The 26,528-nt window shown below is 37.1% G+C and overlaps 1 protein-coding gene across 2 annotated transcripts in view; it reads right to left on the bottom strand.

The window, feature by feature from the left end:
- Positions 1–22,998: 22,998 nt before the first annotated feature.
- LOC137098846 (opsin-3-like) overlaps positions 22,999–26,528 on the bottom strand; it is a 52,186-nt gene continuing 48,656 nt past the window's right edge. For both annotated transcript variants that reach the window (XM_067475509.1, XM_067475510.1), the window contains one exon: positions 22,999–24,284. In XM_067475509.1, the coding sequence (XP_067331610.1) occupies positions 24,009–24,284 (276 nt within the window). In that variant the 3' untranslated portion in view covers positions 22,999–24,008. The remainder of the gene's footprint in view (positions 24,285–26,528) is intronic.

Genomic DNA, 26,528 nt, shown 5'->3' with positions numbered 1-26,528 from the left:
TCTTACTTTGCGTTATGACAAGAACAATAACAGAACATCATTTACAGTGGTCTGTGGTTGCAGAACCGGGCTTTCATAACTCTGATACTTTTCAATTCTTTAACTAGAAATGAGGAAGTTAAACGTGAAGTTACTATGGTGTTTGGAGTCGGGTCCATTTTGCTGTGCTTTACTAATGTAATAGCATCGTTGTGTAAGATAAAAAAAAAAAAAAAACTTTTTTGGCTGTCCTAAAATAAAATATCTGAGTTTGCTTCAGTAGTGTTTGAGTAGAGCATAGGGGGGCAGGAACAGTGCTTTGCTTTATTTGAAGGTAGAGGATGAAAATGAATGGAAAATATCAGGGCTTCCCTTCCTCACTCAGAAGTCTGACAAGAACCTTTCTCAGTTTATTCATTACTGCTGTGCCAGCCAGTGCCATCCTCACATGTTTATCAATAACCTCCATTCCTACAACACCCAGTTGTCAGTTCTGCTACAGGAAGGCATTCTGGTTTTTGCGTATTCAGCGAGTGCGCCTTGTTAATGAATAAATATAAATAAGATGCTGCATTTTAGCTACTTTTTCATGCATTCGCTGAGGAGACATTTCACTGAGAGCTCATCATAAGCTTCTCCTCGACTCCGCTTTCCACACCTCTGTTTATCCCGTTATCTTCAGTCCAGTCCCTCCACATACTGGATGAAAAATGGGAGAGAGTACATGAGGTGCAGATGAGGCGAAGCGTGTCCTCCCTCAGTCCGTCACTAATGCTTCATTAGATAGTTTGGCGAGGCCATTTATCGCTACTATCGCCTGATGACAATGTGTCCCTCCACCACTTGCTCCTCACACACTTACACATGCATGGACTTTTACATATTAATGCAGCGTACACAGTCATGTTCACCTCCACGCATGCATGAATGTCATGAATGAACAAAGTCACAATTACGCTTTTATTTCTTTAGTAGCAATTCAGCACTGCTGATACAGTACCACAACCTGCTCCACAAGTATTTTTCTAATTTCCATTTCTGAATTGGTGTCCTCTGTATTCCCTCCTAAGCGTAATTATTTAGTAATGAATCACTCATGGACTTGTAGAAGCACAGAAGTGGATGTTCACTCTTTTTTTTTCTAAGATTCACTACATAAATACACAATCACACATGCTAGTGATATCATTGTCATTTATTACTGACTCATGGGACCTTAGTGTTGATTAATCCCTATGCTAGCTGGACGGGAGAGGACTGTTCCATTACCTGATTTCAGTGGTCCAATACATTGATTTAGCCATTACTCAGAGTAGAAGATGAATTAAGTATAATTACAGTGCTTCTCTCTGCATCCATTAAATTCCTTCCAGGGCACTATATTGCTATAAATGATCAGCTCGCTGCATGGTAAACTTAAAGTTTAGTGGTAAACCAACTGATTGGTTAGCTGATTAATCAGGCTGATCTTTCACATTTTTAATCCGTCTGCGTTGGCCGATGTTAAAGCCTTCGCTAGTCAATCAATTAAAAATGTCTGCATTAATACTGTGAGCATTTCACTCACATACTGTATGTGACTGGAATTTGAAGTGTGCAGTGGTTTAAAATTATTTGAGCACAGCCGTGCTAGTGACCTAACAGGGTGCCTTTCATTGGCACTTGTAAAGAGAAGTAAGTAAGATTAGCAGACCTGTAGTTATGATGTTCATGTTTTCCCTCACTGTTCACTCTCTGTGGCCAAGGCAGTGGTGGATGAAGTACTCAAAAACTGTACTTAAGTACACAAACACAAATTTACGCTAGTAAAAGTACCCACTGACATTTCTACTTAAGTAAAAGTAAATACACGATTTATATTTTGCTCAATGTAGCTATAGTTAAATCTACTGAAGGAAAGAATGGATACGTGACAAATCTACTTAAGTAGATTTAGTTATGACTACTTTGACTGTTACTCCACTACATGTAACAGCAAATATCTGTACTTTCTATTCTGCTACATCGAAGTTGCATTATACATTACAGTCACGTTATTTTACACATTTTATAATTAACCACTTTTTCCGTTTTTTTTTTTTTTTTATATTAAAGTATGAGTCACAACTGACAAGAATCGATTTATTAAACCAGGCACAGGTAGGCTGTTAGTCCCTACATCCATAGACTTAATTTAAAGAAAAATGTACTTATGTACAGTACTTGTATTTCGTTACTTTCCACCAGAGGACCAAGGGCAGAGCTGAACTGCTCCCCATGGACAGAGCAGAGAGAGGATAGGAGGGAACCAATATATACATTTTTATTCAATTGTGAGTTTATTACCTTTTGTAGAGGTTGTCTTACTCGAATCTGATGCTTCAGCAAAAACTTAACTCCAGAGATCGTTGTTAGACGAACATTGAACATTTATTGTACTTGCTTCTCCACTTAGTCGATGACGGGTCAGTTGTAGGTACAGGTTTGAGTACAGCAATCTCACTAGCACGTTGGCAAACAGCTTCATCAAACAAGTTTCTCAAAGTATGGCTGAACTCACTGAACTCGATAAGAAACAGTGTGCCTCCACAGCTAGACACTGAACCTTTTTCTTCTACCTTGGTGCGGTCCACACCACCTAGTATCCAATTCCTCTGCTCCAGCCACCGTGTCACGTCAGCACCCCTCAGTAGCTGAGCTGAACTGCCTCTCTTGCCACAAACCCTTTGTGTTGCATTGTACCCTTGACAACCGCACAACAAACTTAAAAGGTAAACTACAAATGCAAACTATCAATACTATATGATGTCACTAATGACATCATCAGCACACATCAGACACACACACACACCTCTAAAAATCGGCATTGGCCATCAAAAGATGATATATAGTCACAGGGAATAAATTAACTGGATCAACTTGCAGTTTATTTTCTATAGGTGTATAGGTCATAAAGAAGTCCCTATTTGTAGGGACTACAGTGTTTTGGCACTGCACTTCCCAGAGTTCACTTTTAGATTAAAAAGTACTGAGACATCCTTTCTTGAGAGTTTCTGTAGTGGCAATCCCATCTTTCTTTGTTGAGCCATGGTGGCTGTTTATTCCAAGTTATGATTAAGGAACTGTTTTATGCAGACTGGGATAACAGCTTAGGCACATTAGACATAAGGCCATCTGTACCAATCTAGTCATTTCTCCACCACGCTCCCTGACTGGGTCACAGTGTCCTCTCTTGCTGCTATGTGCCTCTCTCTGACAGCTCCATATTTCAGCTCCACAGGCATCCACCCTCCACTCTGCGGGGTTACAGAGAAGAGCAAAGGCATACACACAGCTTTTATTTGCATCCAATTTCTTATTCCATTCATAACACTCATAATGCCAGCCATTCAGTCTTCTAGAGGAGAACAAGGCAGTCTCCCTAAATCTTGAATAAACAAGTGGATAACAGTGAAAACAAATAACCTATTATATATCATGCAGAATGGATTAAAACATGAATTCTTATAGAATACACTTAATAAAATTATACCTTTTTTAAAACAAATTGTAGCAGGCATGACTCTAAATATCTATGTTAGAAAAAACTATTTACTAACACAAATTTATTGTATTGTAAGTGTAAAGTATACAGACAAAGGTAAGAAGGAAATTAATTGTGAAGGGTAGGGATGCGTGCCAAAACTATGCACCCTCTGCATGTTGTGGCTGAGAGGAGAATGTTGTCCAAACTCCTCTCAATCCTGCACAGTCCCTCCCACCTAGTCCAATGTGTGCTGGCTGCACAGAAGGGGACCTTTAGCCAGAGACTGATAATAGACAGGTGCTCCACAGAACACTACAGGAGATCCTTTCTCCCAGTGACCATTAAACTGTTTAACTAATCCCCCTTCTGTAAAAAGGAGGGAGACTGAATGATCAAAATGGACAAATAGTATGGTTTTTATATAATTTATATATTTTTTTTCATTTGTGTTTACTCCTCTAGCTGGAGTTTTTTTACTTATTGACCAGTAGTTTGTACTTGTTTATTGTCTTGGTTTGGTTTTTCCTGTGTTGTTATTTTTTTTTTCCTACCTTTTACATGGAGAGCAGCTGTTCCAAAGCAACACACTTTCCCCATGGGATCAATAAAGTTGTTTGAATCTCTAACTATGGAAAAAAACTAGCCCTAATTATTATTGCTTCATAACAGTTATCTTCCACATTTTAATCAGAAACTGAGTTTGTGAGATAATCTCTAAACTCCTTACTAAAGTTGATGCTGACTATACTTGTCACCACAACAAGCAAGTAAGGGTTTCTGCCCTTACTTGTGCAATGTGCAATCTTTTGGGACATCTAGTGAAGGACCATAACCTACAGCTGGAGAAATGCACAGTTTCAGACTGTCTCGCTCATAGTTAGCTTTTTGTTATTGAACTACCAGCCTGGAACCCACACACTAAATGGTTAATTGGTTGAAAGCCCAGTACACAGTTGATATGAGTGCATTCATAAATCGTATTACAATTCCGCAATTTCAGTTTCAGAGCAGGGGTGGAGTTTTGGGCACTGCAGGCAAACTACCACCCGTTATGATTGCAGTCTGTATAAAAATAAAAAATAAAAAAAGTGCATCTATACATTTTTCTTAAAAATGAAGATTGAAAGAGACTAGGATGTACTTTCCTTAACATCTTGTTCATGATGGAATATAATGCTGTATTGAGTAATAATGCATCTTCATTTATTTGATACATTTTGAGTAAAATCTTTGAAACTGACCAGAGTGCTCTGATCTGAGCTCAGATTGTCAGTTTGAATTTATAAACACATAAAGGTCTTTATGTGCTACTTTTCTTGTTAAAGTTGCAGCTATACAATGAATCAACCCACTCCTTCCCCTACTAAACAGAAAAAAGCCTATATGTACTGCGATACATTGATCTGTGTGTAGATGGCTTATTGATTCACAGTCGCATCATGCATCTGTATTTTACTGTAGGCATTTTCTTCAGACTGCAACATACCTAATTAGCACACTTGTGTTCAATGTCTAATCAAAAAGACCAATTGGACAGGAGCATGAGTAATGTCGTTAGGAGAGACACAATAAGATGTGAAGGAATTGGGCTTTCTCGTTTCCTTTTATGGTTTCCCAGCATCCAGATTTTGGTTTTTCTCACAACAAGACATGAACATAAAATGTCGGGAACTGTTTAGTTCATCAGTTTAAATTTACTATTATAAGAAAACTGAACAATGATCACTGGTGAATCAGTTTTAATTTCCATATTCCCTTCAAAGAAAACTTACTAAGATTATACAAAACAATATCTATATATTAGTACCATGTACTGTATAAAATGTTTATTTAACAAGTGACATTGTGTGAACAAATAGTTTTTCTCATAAAATGAGACCTTGCACAAAGTTTAGCCATTGCTAAACTAAAAACCCATTGCTAATGTCCATCTGTATATTTAGATCTGAAGGAAAACTTTCAAAACACACTTATTTTATTCAAATTAACTAATTGTTAATTTTATGAGCTGCAAGATTTTCTCATTCTCTCGGACAGATTTTAAAAAGGTGTAAATATACTTGGGGAGTGTGGGAGACACTGAAATAATGCCAAATATTTAGCTAATATTTTGTAAATTGTAACTTTTTAAACAAATACTAAACATTTAACAGCTCCAGTTGTGACGGATGAACTTTCATTAAAATAATACTCGAATATTGTGTTCACCTTTTTGATCATTTTCACTTTAGTCCATGTGCTCTGCCTTTGAATCTTGCATCCTTCAGCCTTGGGGACCTGAGAAATTAATTAAAAATGACAAGCTCTCATTCTCCCAACTGTAGCAGCCATAGCCTCTGTTTTTTCCAGGATCTCAGAGACAGTACATTGATTTCCCTGCTGTCTTTTCATCTGTATTTTTCTGAAGTGGGAAGCGAAAGTGGAGACATTGATAAAGGATGGCACGAGAGACTGTAGAAATACCAGCTATGTTATGCTTGTGCGTGTGTGTGCGTTTGAGTGGATGCACACTCGTGTAGAATGTAAACTGTCAGCTAGCATAGCCATGATTGTGCATCCATCTATTCACAGTGGATTCATGTGTCTACTTCTACAAATGGTTCCTGTCAGTTTATGAAGGCTGTTCATTAACTTTCTGTTGGGATCCCTTGGTGCTACTTCCTTTTCCTGTTCTGTGTTTTGTTGGATGGGTTCAGTTCAGATTGGAAGGTCACTCTGTGAAACGAAGCATGCTTTCTCCTTAGCATAAAGTTATACTGTTTGGTGTAGTTTCTCCCTCGTCTACCATGGTCGTAATAAAAGCAAAATCAGGCGAGTTTATGTATTTCTCAACGTCCTTGAAGCCTATTGCAGTAGACTGAGTCATAGTGCTATATAGTGTTAATTATGTAATAAAGACAATATTAGGGCTTCAGGACATTTCAGTGATGCCATAAACCTGTACACAATCTTTAGATCCTGTTGCCAACAGCCATTCTACTATTGGGCGACTGTGGCACAGGAAGGTAGAGCGGCTGTCCACTAATCTCACAGTTGTTGGTTCAATCCCCGGCTCCTCCGGTCACATGTCGAAGTGTCCTTGAGCAAGACACTGAACCCCAACTTAGTTGCTCCCGGTGAGTGTTGGCCAGCTGCATAGCAGCTCCCCCATCGGTGTATGAATGTGTGTGTGAGTGTGAGTGTGAATGGGTAAATAAGAAGCAGTGTAAAGCGCTTTGAGTGCCAATAGGTAGAAAAGCGCTATATAAGTTCAGACCATTTACCATTTATTTCTCAAGATTTTTAAAAATATTTAATATTTACAACTGACAATGTCGACAACTGAGGGAGATCTAAACTAACTACAACTTTACTTAAGGTTTGCTTTGTTTTACAAAGTTATTTTACCCTGTGTTCCTCTGTAGACTCTACGAGTTATGTTGTACTGACTTCCTTTAGGATCTCACCTCATGTGTGCATCATTCTATCTATCTATCTATCTATCTATCTATCTATATATCTATATATATATATATATATATAATATAATATATACACACACACACACACACACACACATACACACATGTTTATGTATATGTTTGGGGCCAAACAGTTATTTAGAGACTGAAATTATCTACTTAATTTGAAAATATACTCAGGGTGTGGCGAGCGTGATTCACTTCTTAAGAATATGGAACTTTTACTTCAACAGACACCAAATTGTGAAGCTAATTGCTTCACACTTGTCAATGACTGTCTGACACAGACATCTGATGACTAAAGTAAAAAGACAAGCTGATGAGCATAAACAGTGCTGGCAGGAGCATCCAAGTATAACTCTGAGAAACCTTACACACACACACACACAAACACACACACACCTTGATCTTATTGTAGTTGTGAGGATAATATCCTTAAACGTCTCAACTAAATGCCCTAACTTAAATTTATTCTAAGTTAACCCTTAAACCAAGTCACTTAACAACCATTTAAACAGGGCTTGAAATTAACCTATTTTGCCATTGTCCCAAATTCTACTTTTAAATGTCCCAGACAACTATGGGCCTAAATTAATTTTTTTTTTTTTTTTTTTTTTTGGTTTAAGGATTTTTTTTTTCTAAATCACCACTAAATTAAAGCGTAAATTCAAACCTTCTGATTGACAAACTGTGATGGAAATTTAAGTAGACTCACATAGAAAACCGTTTACTTTACAGTAGTTTAAATATAATAGCTCAAACATCTATTTATGACTGTCACGACCTCGCTCAACAGCCATGACAAAAGAGAAGGCATATGCAAGGTGAAGACCTAAAGTAAGGAATTTATTATAGCAACAATATAATGAATAAAGCTTAAATGAGCAGAAAATAACAAAAAATTACTTTATCAGTACAGTACAGTGAAAAGTGTGTGCATGGATGAGTAAAATATAACATACAAAAGTTGCGAGAGAGAGCGCGATTCAGCAAGCAAGCCCTCAAGCCCCTCGTTTCTGAGGAAGGACAGGCATTTATAGGAAGCAGGCACTTAATTATTGGCACCTTGTCAAAATTGTAAGAAATATTTGCTTTTCAAGCATGTGATGCTCCTGTAATTTGTATTTAGACCCACTTGTGGCAAGTAACAGGGTTACGCAATATAGTAATAACACTTACAACCAGTTAAAATGGAGAAAAGTTGACTCCACCTTTTGTATTGTGTGTCACACTGAGTATGGAAAGAAGTGTAAAGAGATTTCTGTGGATTTGAGAGAAAAAAATGTGGAAATACATGGACAATCTCAAGGCTACAAGTCCATCTCCAGAGATCTTAATGTCCCTGTGTCCAATATCACCAATAGGTTTACAGCCCATAGCACTGTAGCTAACCTCCCTGGATGTAGACGAAAGAGCAATATTAATGAAAAATCCCAAAGAAAGATTTTTTGTTTTGGATAAAGAACCCAGACTACCTTCCAAACAAATTCAAGCTGATCTGCAGTTACGGTACAACAGTGTTAGCTCACACTATCTGTCGCCCTCTGAATGAAAAGGTACGCTACGGTAGGAGGACACCACTGCTGACACAGGGGCATACAAAAGAGATACTGGAGTTTGGTAAAACTTATTTGACAAAACCACAATCCTTCTGGGAGAACATGCTGTGGACAGAAGAGACAAAAGTAAAGCTTTTTGGTAAAGGACATCGTGGCACCGTTTACAGAAAAAGAAATGAAGCCTTTAAAGAAAAGAACACAGGCTCTACAGTCAAACATGGTGGAGGTTCAAAGATGATTTGGGCTTTGCTTGGCTGCTTCTGGCACTAGATGCTTTGACTGTGTGAATGGTATCATGAAATCTGATGATTACCAAAAAATGGCAGAGCGCATTGTAGTGGCCAGTGTCAGAAAGCTGCATCTCCACCAGAGGTCATGGGTCTTCCAGCAGGACAATGACCCGAAACACTTCAAAAAGCACTTGGGATTGGTTACAAACAAAGCACCAGAGAGTTTTGAAACGGCCAGCAATGAGTCCAGATCTGAATCCTATAGAACACGTGAGGTGAGATCTCAAAACAGCAGTTGGGAGATTCATCCTTCAAATCTGAATCTGAAGCAGTTTGCAAAAGAAGAGTGGTCCAACATTACAGTAGAGAGGTGTAAGAAACTCATTCGTGGTTACAGGAGGCCATTGATTTAAGTGATTTTTTAAAAAAATTATTTATTTATTTCTCTTCAAAGAAAGCGCTATCCAATATTAAGTTAAGGGTGTCAATAATGCTGTTCAGTGCATTTTTTGGGTTCTGTGTGGAATTGCATCAAGTATGACTTCTGTTTTTTGTGTGGTTCCAGTGCAAACAATAACGATCCCAAAACATTTGGAACTGAAAAAATTTGGTTTCAGGTTTTTTGTTTACAGCTGGGCATCAGAAAACTTTGTGACCGTTGCCTAATAAAATATCATCAACATGCCTATTTCCTTGTTTGAGATATTCCCGACGATTTGAGACAGAGCAGCCTACTCTATAAATACATAGGCTCATGCACGCAATCCGGACTTTGTCCAAAACTCAGTCAACTCCAGTCCATCTAACTCTGCCTACACCTCCTCTGGGTAAAGTCAGAAGCAGTATAACGACAAAGATTTAAAAAGATCCAATGCAAGATTTTACCCGTTATCACAGGAATTTCATGCTTTATTAGAGCAATTTTGAGGTAAACAGTGAAAATGTGCTATTCGTGTTATAGAATTATTAAGTAGTTAAATTGGATTCAAGATTTATTTGGTTATTTTCACACTGTAATTTTTTGCCTGGATATGGTATTACGTACAGCTATAGTTGGTTTTCTAATTAATTTAATGTATTCATTTATTTTTGGATACTGAATATTTCTTGGTAATCTCCATGCTCTTCTTCTCTGTGCTGCACCGAAAGTAGAAAATCAAAGACTAATTCAATAAATCACCCGTTAAAAAGTCATAAACTTGCTGAACAGCATTTAATGTAGTCTGACTGTGGTCTTTGATTCACTGATATAAAGCTTTTGTAAAGACATTCAATACAATAATACCAAATGTGGTGCAGTATATGATGTTCTTTCTTACTGAGTGTAGTGCTGCAGCAGCTGTCGGTGCTGGACTGTGGTAGTATGACAGGGGAGGACTGAGGCCATGTCTTTGTAAACATAATACAATGATTTATTCAGACATTCACATTTTCAAAAAATTTGTTCATCTGACATCTTTATTCAACAGTGTTCTCTTTTCTGACTCCAGGTTGGCACCCAATATGACCAGGATGTAAAAAAACAAAATTTTTTTCTTCATTTGTGTACACACAATATAAAATAGTGCTCTGACAATTTTAACATATTTAAAGGTAAAGATTTTAAGCTTGTCAGCAGCCCCAAAACACCCAAATGACTGAAGTTGTCATTTATTTCTGTTGTTTTTTTGCAAGTAAAACAAAGATTTCTGCTTCATTATTTCTTAAATTAGACCTCTGACATGCAATTCTTAGAATTAATGAAGCCAAAAATGTTTGTGCCTGCATGTGCAAATTAACAAGTCATCACGTTATAGTTCTTTTGATAATAATGAATTGCTGATGCTTATGTAGCATTTCACTTTGCTTTCAAAATGGGTCTAAATCTAAATGGTTTTATTAATATTTTGATTAATTGTGGTACCAATATATAAACTTGAGACACTAAACTGATTACATTGCTCTGTGAACCTACATTGTTTGTCAAATTGGATTAGATTGTAGATCTGTCTGTAGCCTGACGGATGTTACATCAAATGCTTGGCAGTTGGGTCCAGGGTTACGTACTTGTGAATGTGCTCCTAAAAAGAATCCTGAGGGAAAACACTGTAGTGTTATTTTGTACAAAGCCATTACTTTGCTATGACTCTAAGCCTAAATGGAGTACAGAGAAATTCCATAGGTCTGAAATGGACAGCGGATTTGGTTGAATGTAGTTCGACAACCAAGACAACCAATGCCAGTGGTTGTGGGAAGAAAATTGAGAAAAGTGTAGCTGAGGTAGGCAAAAGGTACAGTTGATGAAGACAGAGGAAGGTGTGTTAAAGAAAAAGACGGCAAAAAATGAAGAGGGAGGATGATGGCGCCCATATCAGTTTCCAATTTAGTCTAGCTGTCATCCTGGCTGGTGATTAATGAAGTATGGAATGCCGTCTGCTTTCACTGGGAATTTCTCCCCTTCAAGCTCAGAGATTGTCCCCTCATGATGCACTCTGAATTCGTACCTTGCCAAGCAGCTATAGTAATTTGGGCTAGCCCAATTTACCACGGATACTGGAGCACAATTGTGGTGGTTAATGAGGAATTTCAGGCGGATGGCAGTCAGGAAAAAGTGGGGGATTGCAGAAGAGTAGTGGATAAGGTGTTGAGGGATTGAGGGACAGTTGATGAAGCGTCATCACACAACTTTCAGGACTACAGAGTACAAGGGGGAAACCTGTAAGATTTCTAAATATTTATGCCTTTGCCATCCAGAGGGAATACTGGAGCAGTGAACTGTGATGAAGAATATGAAAACATTTTTTTTTACCAATGTAAAAGGCCATTTATGGCTTTTCAAGAGTGATGATGGTTCCTTTTTCAGTCGCTGCAGATTTTCATAGCCCTTTTTGTGATTGTTGCAGCCTAGAATGCCCGATTTTGTGACATCTTTTTGTGTCTATAATAAATTAAACTGGCCTCAGATAAAGTGCAAATCCATTTACTTTTATATCATGTAGTATGAAAGCAATTAAAAAACAAAATGCATTTATTACTTTCACTGGAAAAACTTATCAGAAACATTATTATATTACTAAAGTTGTTATGAATGTAACCACAGAGCATGATCTTGGCGTTACGTACAAAATGATCCAGATCCATAACCCTTATTTGAAAATAATCATTCCCCCTGGATACATGCTCCAGTTATAGGCAATTTATGTACTGACAATGTGATTGGATAGAAATTGGTGAGTATAATAATGCAGTAGAGTCACATTAGTGACTTTAAAAGCGTAAATCTGCTAATAAACAGAACAAAATAGGTATAAAGTAGGCCAGGTTTCTAAAGCTTTCCATTGTGTTATCTACATCTACCTTAGTTTTTGCCTCTATACAAAGTTTTCGCTTACAGACTGTAGGGCCAACAAAGAGAACTATAGTTATAATAACTTTAAAAAAGTATTCTAAAAGAAGAATAAAAAAAGCAGAACACATGGCATTTCCCTTCTTAGTTTTAGATTTACTAATGGATTTCTGTAATATAAGACCACCTAGTTAACATCGCTAGGCATAAAAACCTGCCATTTTTGTTGTTCTTTCTCAGGTTAATTACCATCACCCATGGTCTGAGTAATTAAATACCCTAACCAAGCTTGGCTTGTGCTTGTGGCTGATTACAGAGACAGTGCAAACTCAACATAAATCACTGACACCCACACAAAGAAAGCCGATTTATTTTCTTTTTACAGATTGAATTGATATGATTTCTAACCTTTTCTTTTTTTAATAGATTAAATTAATGTTATTATCATAACTGCTGAAGAGCTTTAGTATTTGTACACACTTGTTTATTCAGTGATTATAAATATGACATCCAATCGTCCAATTACAAGAACTGGATACTGGATTCAAATATGGACCCATTCATTCCAATGAAAGTTACTCCATGAAATGGTTAACATTTCCTGGATGAGCTTCATGCAATACTGTTGTTTGCCACTAGACCAAAAATTGGTTTACTGCCCTTTGTTAATCCCGGGGGCTTTGTTTCTTTAGGCAGCTTTCGCTGTTGTCTTTCTCTTGGTTTTCAAAAGGGTAAAGTGTTAGAAAAAATACTGTTTGTTCACCTTAAAACGTTGGTTATGTTTAAATGATCGGACAACAGCATAAGGAAATCTCAAAGCATAGTAATGTTATAGTAGTAACTTTTTAAAAACATGTATGCAACTACTAACATTATCACAACAATGGGGATAAAAGCCAAAAACATGATGCACCTATTACCAAACGGGCTCTACTGTTGTAAGCAATATATTCACATACTTCACATGCCTTCTCAGTATGGAGTGGTATCTCTATACTGAATACTGAGGACTCCACACAAACCTCTATTATGGTTCATGTATACATTTATATAGGTGTATAGGTTGTGTGTCAGAATAGGACACTTTTCTATAGCGTATGCCAAAGAAAGTAATAGCACACTATTCCTCAGTGAGATGCACAATCTGTAACAATTTGAAGGCAATTTGCTTTTGAGTTGAAAGGAGCAGAACCTTGATATTACAATAATAACTAGCCATATCTGTGTGATTGCTAGGAACTGCTGAATGCTATGGCAAATTGACAAAATTTGAGTCAAATTTGGCTGAGTATTGAACTCAGGGTTTCTGCTTGCTAAGCATAACCACTGCCTCTGATCTAAAGTGCCTCATAGCAAATGCCAGCTGTATGTTTAATCTGACCTATAGTACTGGCTGTAGGCTGGGGCTGTGGTGTCCTCACATATGGAGAAAATTATTTTGCACAGGAATTGTATAGATTTACCAGCCAACTAATCTTCTACTTGTAAATACTACAACTCCTATGGAATAGATGTCACAGTGTACATGGAGACAATGCCTATGGCTACACATTAAGGTGTTTTTTGTGCTTGTGAAGTAAAAAAGTAAACCATATCATTTGAAAGAGGCCACGTATTAGCCAAACAGTGCCATTCAAAATAAAATTCTGAAATTTAAGGCATCGACACATACATTTTTTTGGATGTCATAAAAACAGAATGATGCTGTTAGTTAGCAGGATAATGCTTTGCAACATGAGATACAGAAAATTGACACCTTCACTCATATTAAACCTGCTTCTTTTGGCTCCGGTTCGAGTAGATGTAAATGAATGCCATGTAAAATCCCTCTGACTTCCATATAATAAAATATCTCTCTGTTTCTAGTTGAAAAACTCCTCCAGATGATATCACTTGGAGGGCACTTCAGTTCACATTACTGTACGTCATCTTGTTGCTCACGCTATGGAGTTTGTAATCATGGTCAACCTGCTTTTCCAGAGCTCCTCCAAATTACATCGTCTGAACTCATGTTGATGAAAAACTTAAAATGCACTCAAAGGTCTACATTCAGCTAAATCCAAATGAAGAAGATGGGGCACAAATATCACATACTGACCAAACGCAATGATGCCTTGAAGGGGGAAAAAAGGAGGGGGATAGAATGGGGAAACATTCAGATTTTTAACAAGAACCTCAAAAATCTAAGCAATTCTAAGACAAATTGTAAGTTACTGAACTGAGAAAAATGTCTTGCCAACCATAATAAAATTCAGCATAAAGGCTTCAGGAGCTGGAGAAAAAAACTGTCAAAGTAACGCGCTGTAGAGGAAGAAAACATTGTGATAAGAGCAGAGAACAGTGACCTATGGACAGAAAATTGTGCCCTCCAAGATAAAATGGTCCTAAAACAAACTCCAGGGTAAATAAGGTTCAAATATGATTCATTGGGAAAGGAGAGAAATTACATGAGCCAACTTAATGACACAATTCGTAAACAAATCCAAGAGCTTAATAAAAATTGGACAAAGAACAAGCTTTTGGGCAAAAGTTTGCAATAAGGTTAAGATGAAAATGAGAAGTCAGCGGCTAAATTGAGTTTAATTTGTCATTTGTAAATCTTCAGCCCAGAGCAAATGGACTTATTCAATGTTCATTAATTAACAACAGTTTTATCAGCTATGTAAATAATAACGAATACTAAATTAAAACTTTTTGGGGGTGCCTTTTGTTGAAAGCCGCCATACACAAACATTATTTGTAAGAAATGGTATGTTATGCTTTAGATTACAGCCCATGACTTACAGGGTAAGCAGAGCAAACTTACTGTGTACTCATTAGTAACAACGGTGTACCTCCACTGTATCTATGGATATACATTTGTTGTTGCTTGATAACGACAAGCATACTGTGGGAATAATGGGGTAACAAGATGAGAATAACAAACATTCCTACAGTGTAATAATTTTTTTATTAGGGGTAGCACTTATCCAAAATGACATAATAGGTGAGAATACTTACCCAATTCTTACTACAGAGTAAGGGGCTCCAATTTAAAGTTGTTTGGAATATTAATGTTCAACAGATTTAAATTGGTTTTCCATACTTTAAGGCAATAAAAATAAAAGTATAATTAGTATTTGTTTTCTCAAAATCAATATATCTAAATCTCTTTGTTATTTGTTGTTATACAGAGGGCTTTAAAGCCTTATTTTTAACCCCCACAGGGCCAAAAAAATGCATACCCAAATTAAAATGGTTGAAATTCTTAAACAGTAATGGCTACACTAATGAGCTTGGTGCTAGTGGAAAGGGAACACTTTCAGATTCTTGTTAAGTGATACTGAAGTAAACTTAGAGTCACAAACTTGTTAAAAATATTGGGCTTATCCTTGCCTAAATGTGTAGTGAGCGAGATGGAAATGCCTGTGGACACATCATAAAAAGTAAGGAACAGCAAAACACAAATTATGACCTCGTTACATTTTGAAAAACTGCTATTGCTGTTTTTTTTTTTTTTTTTATCTTAAATTGTTTCATATCATTGGAATTGTGAGGTTTTCTGCTTTCTGGCAATTTATATCCTGACCAATTTAAATGGTTACAAAAATAGAAAATCAATATGGCAGCCAGTGTGTGGATATTGTGGTGGGGCGACACAAATACATTTTTGGGAACTGCAGACCATCACATAATTTTATTAATTGCAAGATTGGGCAACTGTGTGAGGCATTCCACTTGCCTGAACATAATTTACTTGCCCATGGCTAGCAGGCAAGCATGAATGCCCTGAGTATACCATCCTGGTTACAATTTCTGAGCAAGATGTCAAATTTCATATGGCACTATGCATGACAGGATTCACCATTTTAAACTTCGGCAGAAAACTTATGCCTAACATTAGCCCGTGCCTGAAGACGTTTTGGACATTGACTCAGAATATCATGCTAAGGCACATGTGTCTTAGGACACTGTTCCAAAACGTTATACGCTGAACCTTTCAGTTTTGGAGGCTATTCTTGACTTTGTCACCAGGATGAGGGACTTGATTTTTATCATACTTATTGGTTTTGCTGCCGTACTTGATGCTCACAGCTAGACTGAACAGGCAGTTTTTCCTGTCAAAGAAAACAAAAACAAAATATGAACAAGATGTTATTTAAGATGAAAGGACTGACTCATAAGCAAAATAAATGAATAAAATATAGACTTATTAAATACAGAGTAATTTGGCTGAAAAATAATTTTGAGTTTCATACAGACTTTCTTCTTGAGCCTTGTAACTACCTATTAAAGGAAACTGATCATTTCATACAGAGGTTAGACGTGTGACCATATTTGAAAAAATTGCGCTGCATAAAGCCACAACATAATCAAATGGAGAAATGGGCTGTAAGATTTCTACTGGGCTTGGACCGCTGGGGAGGGGAATGGGCTGTTAGGGGTTCAGTGTCTTGCCCAGAGACACTTGGACATATAGACAGGACCGGGGATTGAACCACTGACCCTGTGGTCCGTAGACGACTGCATTACCAACTGGTCTACAGCCCCCCCCCCCAAGATGATGGTGATGGTTATTTCACATAAAATGCTTGTGTCAAACAAAACTACAAAAGTCGTATTCTATGGTTGCTATAATTTAAGGCAAACGGATTCACATATTCTTCTAAGTCCAGGGATTTGGCTCGTCTAGACTCCACACTTGAGATACCCAATTTGCTCAATCTAGCATCATCCATGGTTGATCTCAGATGTGTTTTAATGAGCTTAAGTTCTTTGTCTGCCCCCCATTGCCGTACTTAGAAATACTTTAAATCAAGGCTGGGCTGTTCCTTCAGCTCAAGATTTGGAGATGTCTTAAACAAGAAAAATACTCAAGTCATTACAAACTTTTTGTACTCAATATATCTATATAATATGTATGCAAGTTTAGGACACTCAATGCAACACTCAATAAAATAAATGTTAATGTTGTTAAAGATTTAACACTTACCTGCAATTATACTTCCTTGACTGACATTTAATCCACAATTAAGGAACTCTCCAACACATCTTCAACTCCAGTCAAAACGCAACTAGTAAAATGAAATTCTAAACCAGGAAGTACACTCAACCGGATGTGCATGCTGTTTAAGTGTCCACTGCGGAACCGTGGAAGAACACTAGTTCTGCCGTGGGAACAACGATTGGGCTCTAAAATGGTTTGCGTATGGGGTGGCCAGAAATTTGTCTATGGTGGCCGTGGCCACCCCTGGCCCCCATGGATCTGCCACTTTGCCAGAGTCTAGTTAATTAAGTCTAGTTAACACTGCCTGATGAATACCAGAAGAACCAGTATACCAACCAATACTTGTGACAACCAAAAATTGTCAAAAGGAGTCACGTGTTGAACCTGATCATTTCTGGAAGAAAATCAGTAGTTTTCAATACATTTGAAATAGGGTACATCCTGTTTTGAACAGAGTTCAACTTCAATCTGCCGACTAAATTTAGGATCTTTGACGTTGTCCCCAGTTAAAAGTCTCACACTCTCACACACACACCTACACACACACACACACACACACACACACACACACACACACACACACACACACACGGGTGCTGAAAGTGTGATAGAAAAGGAAATTGATGTTGAAGCAGGCCCTTAGTGGGCAACTGTTCTTTAAGACAATCCACTGGCTCTTATTTTTTAAGAAAAGCAGAAAGGGTTGGTAATAAATGGTCATTTGAATTCTGCTCATTCCTGCACCAACTGTCTTGAGGCTATTTAACTGGTTAATCAGACCGTATGTCCATCTTACAACCACATTGATTATTGGGGCATCTCTTTCCTCCGTACAACAGGGGCTATATAGTACACAAAGGAGACCAAGGACTAAGCATTACACAAAAACAATTAGCAGAACATATGTAAAGGGGCACTGAACCCTGAAAAAACAAAGAATATAATCAGTTCTGAGAACACATTTGGTCCACCTGAAGCCCCACTACAAATTTTAAATGAGAACATATAAATCAGTTAATAAATTGTGATTAATCAATAACCAGAATACATTAATAAAATGATCAGGCTGTCAAGTATAAAGAGGAGCAGCCCTGCTCAGTGCCTTATCACACATTGTTGGGATATACTAAATATCTGCAGACTGGTACAGTAACATAATCTCCGTTTGTGAACCACCTTAAAAAATACCCCATTTTAATCATGTCCTTGTGCATAAGATAACATACCTTTATAGAGTCAGGTACTGTCAGTCAGCTTATATTATGTACTCTGTAATAGTGGTTAACGTAAATGGACGCTTATATAGCGCTTTTATCCAATGCGCTTTACAATGTTGCATCTCATTCACCCATTCTCTCACACACATCCACAAACACTCATACATTAATGGTGGTGGCTGCCATGCAAGGTGCTCACCTGATCCACCACATAGCCAGGAGGGACTGGGAATCGAACTACGGACCAGTCGCCCTTAAGTTGTGTAAGATAAGTTCATAGAACAGACTTTTTTACAGAAATAATTTCTGTTAAATTTAGATTAAATCAATGTTTTCAGCCAATGGTAACCAGTGGTAAAAGCTCCAAGCTGGATTTCTGCTTGGCTATACTCAATTGACTTGATGTGTAATATTTTGTTTACCCGAGCTCTAGCTACATGAAAAGGGTGTAGAACTGAACCTAGACAGACCAGGGTTAAAGGATTTAGGATCGAATGGAAGAGAATGAAATGAAAACAGTTGGACAGTTTAACTAATTTGGCAATTAGATGGTCATATGATTCCCTCTTTGATTCTGTGTGTGTGTGAATTTAAGACATGTGATGGCTAAAGTTCTTTGAGTTGGTTCCAATTTGACAGAGGATCTTCAGTGAAGAAAACAATCTTGTGATCTGTTTGATAATCCCCTTTAAAAAGCAATGCCTTTTACATTACCTCTGTTTATCTTGCCAACAGAAGAGTTATTGCATTTAAAAAAAAAACTGCATTCTGAGTGGTGATGCTCTGCACAAAACAGGCTTAAGTGCAATATCCTCACCAGTGGGTGGCCAATGTAAAGGACAAAAGGAAAAAGAATTGCCTCTTATAGCATTAGAGGGATGTCCCAAAACCATTTTTCCCCAGACTGAGTAAAAGTACTTACATTTGAATAATTGCCAATAGCAAGTACCATTGCGAGTACTAAACTATTCTAGTCTAAACTTCTAGTCTGACTTGCTGGGCAGTAAAACCCTTATCAATCCACTGCCCAGTTAAGCTGACGAACAGACACTGCTGGTCAATTTGCAGTAGGGACACACCTGCCAAAGATTTTCAAAGACTGAAAACAAACTGTCACAGATTTCTAGTCCTTCACAGTCTGGAAGTAGCACCCACCTGACAACCGCAAGTTGTGAGGTAGACGAACTTGCAAATCCCGTAAGAATGAAAATTCTCTGTGGGAATCTTCTGCCAACAAAAGACCTGTTTTATAAACTAAGCAAATTTTGCTGAAAAGATCAACAGCCGCAGATTTGACTGTAGAGCCTACAAAGGAATATGGAGGTCAAGAAATTTTGTGACACAAAGTCAACTTCAGGTAAAGTTCTTGTCTCCCTCAGTTGTCACCAATTTCACTCTTGAATAATAAAAATACTTTAAAACGTCTTTTATGACTATATGACAATACCAAAATATTTTTTGCTGATATTGATTCATAACTATAGTTTGATATAATTAAATGTAAAACAATTAATGAGGAAAGAAGCACAATAATAGGTTTTTTACGACTTTGTGTACGGGTATTGTAGCCTAAAGCTGCATGCATGAGTCTGTGTTTAAGGGGAATGTAAGTCCATGCAGATTCTCCGCTGAATCACCTACCTTGTTACGCCTCTAAAAAAACCTCCTCAGAATCCTCTTACAATGCTGGTTTGGATCTGCCAGGTGGGGCAGTGATTAGTGTTAGGGTAGGAGAGTGTGATTATCTGAACTTTCTGTCAAATCATAAACCGTCAGTGTAAGGGACGTACTTTTCTTTCTGTCAGTGATCTGCATTGTGAACATTAAGGCTGCATGAATCCAAGTTCAGGTCTGTGTAGCTGTTTAACTGCAGACTACACACACCATCAGAGCAGGGAGGGGGAGGGTGAGGTGTATAATTTAAACTGGTTTAAGATTCTTCACAATGGGTTGAGAACTGCTTCTGTAGGGGGGTGGTTTAAACATTATTCAGAATACGTCTCGCACCCCCAACACAGATAGTCCTGACTAAAAGTGCCAACAGCGTGATACTTAAAAATGGCGGAGGGCTGATGGTGGCAGCAGGGACCTGCTATTGTTCTGCTAATCTGTGCTAGTTATTGGAGGACGACAACCTATTGTGAAAATGTAAAAACGGACTGCATTGATTGAATCAAGAGAATTATTTTTTTGTCAGCTAACAGGACTAGTTTAACATTTATGTTACTCTGCAAGCCCCTGAATGATGGTTTCTTCATGAAAATATGCTGTTTGCAGGCATTTGTTCCCCATTTTCCAGTTCTTCAAGAAATTTGATAGTATGGCTCATGTAAGGCTCTACTGTACATCTGGTTCACGTCACTATTGGTGTTTTAGAAGAAAGAGGTCGACCCCTTTCAGTTTTCCCTCCATTCTAACTGGCACGATGTCCTTCTCAGTAAAAATGTGAAATTGAACTTGCAATAGCTTGCTTCTTTTTACTTGTGGAGTGGTACTTATTTATTTATTAGATTTTTTTTTTTTCCTGTTTTCGGACTGTTTTCTGCACGTTGCCTGCATAGTTTTGCACCAAATCTTCTATTGTTTATCCTGCTCCAGAAATTTAAACCATTTCCTAATTACCAATGTTGTGTAACCTCTCTGTGCCAAGGTTTCTGACTCTGCTGGTGGTTGCACATTTTACCTGTGATTTTTATCCCTTGTTTAGCTTAGTTGTTCATGTGATTGGTTGACCCAAACAATGCAGAACAGATACTTTAATCAATCAAACACTACTCAAGTCTAATTATCATTATTGATGGAAATGTTATGTAATGTTTTAAAATACAATAATAATTGAGTTTTTATTGTGTAGCCTTTCTGTTAGAAACCAGATTATACCAGTGCAGTAATTGCAGTTGTCTTCAATTTTATCATTGTTGGTTTCTAAACATAGGGCTGCTCCTTTAAGGCAAAAATCACAATGACGATTGCTTTCATCTGTTGTGATCAATATCATTTGACCGGATTACCTATTAACTTCAGAAACATTATGCATATACTGAGGTTTTTAAGTGTTCAAGTGTGTTTTTACAGTAGATTTGCATGAGGTTTAAATCTGTATAATTCAACCAAACAACAAACCCTGTAAATATGTAAATTAATATTACAGCATAAAAGAGACTGTGTAGGAGACTTGAAAGTTTTTCTTGGTTTTTGTGAAACATCTGATTGTGACTCTCCCACCGTCTGTCTCAACTGATGCAGATGCCAAGATGCCCATACTGGGACTCTTAAAGAATCTTGTTAAAATAATACTTAACATAAAACACCACACAGTCTGACAAGCCTCTTTGATGTCCAAAACCAGACCGGAGTCCACCATTGACAACTGGCTTAAAGAATCGTCATTAGTTCAAACTGTTGGCCGTTCTCCTGTTGTATTGAGCTTTTAGGGCAGGAGGACAAAATGGGCACAATAATGATTTATTTTTTTTCTATATCATTTTGATTTTATAATCCTGGAAAACCATATTATAATTGGAATCAAAACTTAAGTGATTTCACAGCCCTAAAGGGTACATTTTTCAATACAGTTTTTCTAAAACCTATTTTAACAAATAAAAATGACTGAAAATTAATTTCTACAACAGCAAAATAACAGACTCAACTGGACTCACTATCTTCCAAAACCCATAAAACCCGCACCACCAGGCTCACTTACAACATTGGAACTTTATTTATACAAGTTGATCTTTTTTCTGTGCCAATAACGTATATTGCATGATATATTTTAACACCTAGTAAATTATCAGGTAACCAAGACTATGGCAATTAGCTTTTCCGCTGTTTTAAAATTCAGGTATATCAAATATTAAATAGACTCTCTATGCAGGGATCCCAGATTTGCATAAATGTAAGCTTTTTTTTCAACTTCTCCCTGTTTCGTCTTCTTTTCTCAGTCTGACACAGCAATTCACAGGTGACAGCACGAGGTTTTCATTGACTATGAATGGGAGCTGTCGCTATATGTATGAGCACCCCATAAGAATTCTGTATTGTCTTTAAATTTGACTCCCTGCTTTCATCAAAAGAAATAATTAGACATGTTTAGATTACATTTTTTTTATTTAACAGCACCCTTATAAAAATATAAATGTACCTTTTCATACATAAATGTGTATGAGAGTGTCACAGCACATTACAAATTATTTCAGTGCTAAAAGTGAGTTATAAAAACATTCACACACTGTAATTGTATGCCGTATCAAAAAGTAACACCACTTTTATCTAAAGACATTTACTTACAACACAGCATAGATTTAATGGTTTCAGAAACCACCACCTTTTGTATTACAAGAAGAAAGGTGTGTCAAATCAGTTTGCAGGCAGTTCATTAGTGATACAAGTGAACAAGTTGCAGACCAGCACATGGCAAACATACCGAACAAACTCAGATCATCTAACTTTTTTTTTTAACCCGGCTAAAGTCCTTTTATGTTCTTGAAAACCTTGTGGAAACATTCTAGTTGTTTGTACATTTACAATTCCTGAGTTGACACCAAATGTATGTAGATTTTAAAATACATTAGTGACCCTTTAAAAGCGCGCGCGCACACACACACACACACACACACACACACATATATATATATATATATATATATATATATATATATATATATATATATATATATATATATATATATATATATATATATATATATATATTGTTATTGTTATATTGTTACTGTTACATTCTGGATAAGGCTCTTTAAAAAAAAAATAAACAAACAAACAAAAAAAAACACTGGTTGCTCTACACTTTTGTTGTGATTTCAGAGCTGAATGTCCATGTAGAAAACCAGAATATAAAAACCATGAAAAACTTTGGCTAGAGAGGTATCTGTTATGAAATATCCAATTGTCCTTATCTGTAATATCCACCAACTATTACCAGATATTTTGTGTCTACATGATCATTTGCATATTAAACTTCAGCATTGCACATGCACCACCATTATTGACACACCTATACAGCTAACAGTCATGCACAGATTTCTTCGACCTTAGTATTCCTGGAAAAAATTACCGATTTTATTAAAAAGGGCACACATTTCAAAATGACAAAAAAAAATGAATGATATCACTGACCGGGAACAAAGGTTAAAAACAATAAAAATAAAATACACAATAAAAACATAATGCTGTCAGCTCTCTTTTTATTTTTGTCTTATCTAAGCTAAGGATGGCTTTAAATCACTTTAGATGATGTTTTTTTTCAGCCTCACATTGTAAAAAAAAAAAAACATTATATTCCTTTTTTCACACTCTGCAGTTTTTTTTTTTTTTTTTGAGCGAAAAAACTTTACCAAACATTAAATCTTGCACCAAAAAATGATCCTTACAATTCTTCTTCTTTTATTACCGAGGCCACCTTGACAGTGTTTTCTCAAACAATCGTGATAAGAACATCAGTCAGGTTTATTGTCTTACCCAGTTTTTGCAAGACAGATGTATACAGTTTCTCTGGAGAGAAAGACTCCCAGCATCTGCAGGTTTACCATCTTTGATTTCTGTTCATATTGTCCAGAGGCAGTTACAATTTCTCTCCGATACCAGTCTGTCAGCTCTTTTATCCAGGACAGAGCTGATACAAGGGGCATGTTAAATCCAGCTTTACTGAGAGGCTGCTGCTCAACTCTAATGGCACCTATTTCATTATTAATGATTCCTTTGCCTGGATTTATTAGTTGTAGCCAATTGTTAGTCATCAATGTGGGCCACTATTGGTACTACAACAGGTTGTTGGGTGTCTGAAGAAGGGGGTTTGGTAATATCGATGGTGGTTTCAAAAGTGGGGCCCAGTTGAGGCACTGCGGCAGCTGGTTGACCCAGGGAGGCTACCATAATCAGGAAGTCATTGGTACGGCGGGGACCATTGACTGCTACACCTCTCACAGCAACCTTGGAAGAGCTCTTTAAGCTGGAGCCTCTTCGGGGGGCCTCACAACACAGCAGAGCTTGAAAACATCTGTTAAACTGGGTCAAGATACAAAGCGAAGAAATGTGAAATTTATTATGCAGCAAAATTATAGACCTCAAAAGAAAATGGGTTGAATCAGAAATGAGTAATTTTTTAATGACCTTGAGTGTGTTCAAGAAATAATAAATATTATAAACAAAAACACTGTGCTCAAATTCAGTTCAAGTTTCTGCTATTATGGGACGGAACATACTCGCATCTCTCTGTCTCTCTCTCTCGCTCAACCATTTAGGAAATTAAAGATTATTAGGACCAATTTTTACTTACAGAATTTTCATGCACAAAGCAGATCTGTCAATATTATAAAATCTAATTACCTCAAATCAATGTCATTTAATGTCAAGGTGAACTTTGATTTAGTGGGCTTTACCATCAGCCCCACCATCTGTCCTTAAATCCTCCAACTGAAAAGGTCTTCTTTTTTTCTGCAGTGCTATGCCTCAAGGGTCAGTGTGTCACCTGTGCTAATAAGATGTGTCAATCTGAACATTCTGTAAGTGACAGACTGCAGATGATAAGCTTTCTTAATAGTTCAATTTTATTAAAATGCTAAAATGCCTACAGCAGTAAATCCAGATGGCTAAAATAATGACAAAGCTTTAGGTAATACCAAAGGTCATTGTTAGGTTTCATTCAATTGTATCATTTTGTCTCCATTCTTTTATGACATCAAACTCTGTAAAAAAAACTCGAAACGAGTATGCAGGAAACAAGAGAAACACATTGGAAGTAAACTTATGATTAAAAACACGAATAGTGTCATATGTCAAAGTGTCCTTGAGCAAGACATTGATGTTAATTGCTCCCAGTGGGTCAAGTCAGCTGCAGCTCCCCCATGTAAGTTTGAATGAGAGGCAGTGGAAAGTCCTTTCTTTTTTCCTTAAGCCATTTTAAATTTATGTACTTTTTTGTGGAAATCCATTCCTTTCTGAGATGGATTTTTTCATAAAGTTTAGTGACGTCAGCCTACATGCAGTAAGTGTAGACTGCATGACTAATTAAAATAACTCATAGCTCATCAAGAATAAAACGAGAGGGGGGGGTGGCGTGGTTTTTGCAAAAGCCCCAAAGTTTCTCAAAATGTCTTCAACTGTGTCATATTCCCCGCAGTCCTTCTAACTGAGCTGGTAGAGTAATGGAGAAATGTTGTGGTTTTATTGCCGTGAAGTTAAAGTTGGATATTTTCTGTCAGTAATAGTAATTGGAAAGGATATGCCATTTACTTTTTTCATAACTACTAGGCTGCTGGCTGTTGTGTGTGTGGTGTTAGTTATTTATCGATTTGAACTTGGATCAGCAATCTTATTTTTTATTTTTTTAACGTACAAAGTCCAAATGTCCCTATAGTTTTAATTACCTCCCGCCCTCAATGTTTTTTTAAATGCTTATATCTTATTTGGTTGTGTCAAAAGTTAAACTCTTTGGCGGTACAAGGCAGCTTGCTTTCACAATGCAGATGCAGCATTGTAGCAATACAAACACACAGAAGATACTGAAGGTGATCAAAGATTGTGTTTTGCAAGTGAAGAAACAATAATCATCCATTCTTAGGGAAAGTTGTAGTTGCAGAGGTTATCCGTGATTCTAAAAATGTATTGCAAACTTTTTTTGAAAACTATCTTGCAACATAGCTAAGACAAGTTAAGAGGCAAAAGGCAGCTGACAAGTGATGTTTATGGTGAGTTTAATCAGCAAAAGGAGAAACAGCAGAGCAGTTCTTCACTCGGAGTGGGTAAATCAGATTGACAAGGCTTTACAGGTTGTTTGACCTTTTTACCACGCAGCCCACAGCTAAATTCACAAAGAAATACAAAGGAATGACTCAATGCAAATGAGTCTTGCAGAACATACGTACAATACGGAACTAATTAGCAAGTCCTTGTCACTTATACTTCTTTGTTGAGCCAGAGACAGGATATCTTGCTGGGAAAGAAAAGGTTAGTGCCCACTAAGGAAACTCTGGTGTAAGGGAATGCAAATACTGATCTGCCAAAAGTGTGAAAATAGAGCAGTAAAAGGTGACACTGGTGACTTTTAAGGTGGAATCTCTCTCCATTTTCCACTCACCCCAACCGGTCAAGGCAGATGGGAACCAACCCTGAGCCTGGTTCTGCTGGAGGTTCCTTCCATTAAAGGTTTTTCCTCTCCACTGTTGCCTAGATGACTTTTTTGAATTGGCACTATATAAATAAAGTTGAATTGAATTTGATTGAATCTTACTCAGTACACGAGTTCATGTA

The sequence above is a fragment of the Channa argus genome, chromosome 14, assembly GCF_033026475.1.
Source record: "Channa argus isolate prfri chromosome 14, Channa argus male v1.0, whole genome shotgun sequence".
Lineage (NCBI taxonomy): Eukaryota > Metazoa > Chordata > Actinopteri > Anabantiformes > Channidae > Channa > Channa argus.
The sequence above is the reverse complement of the archived record's forward strand: the minus strand, read 5'-3'. Positions and strand labels throughout refer to the sequence as shown.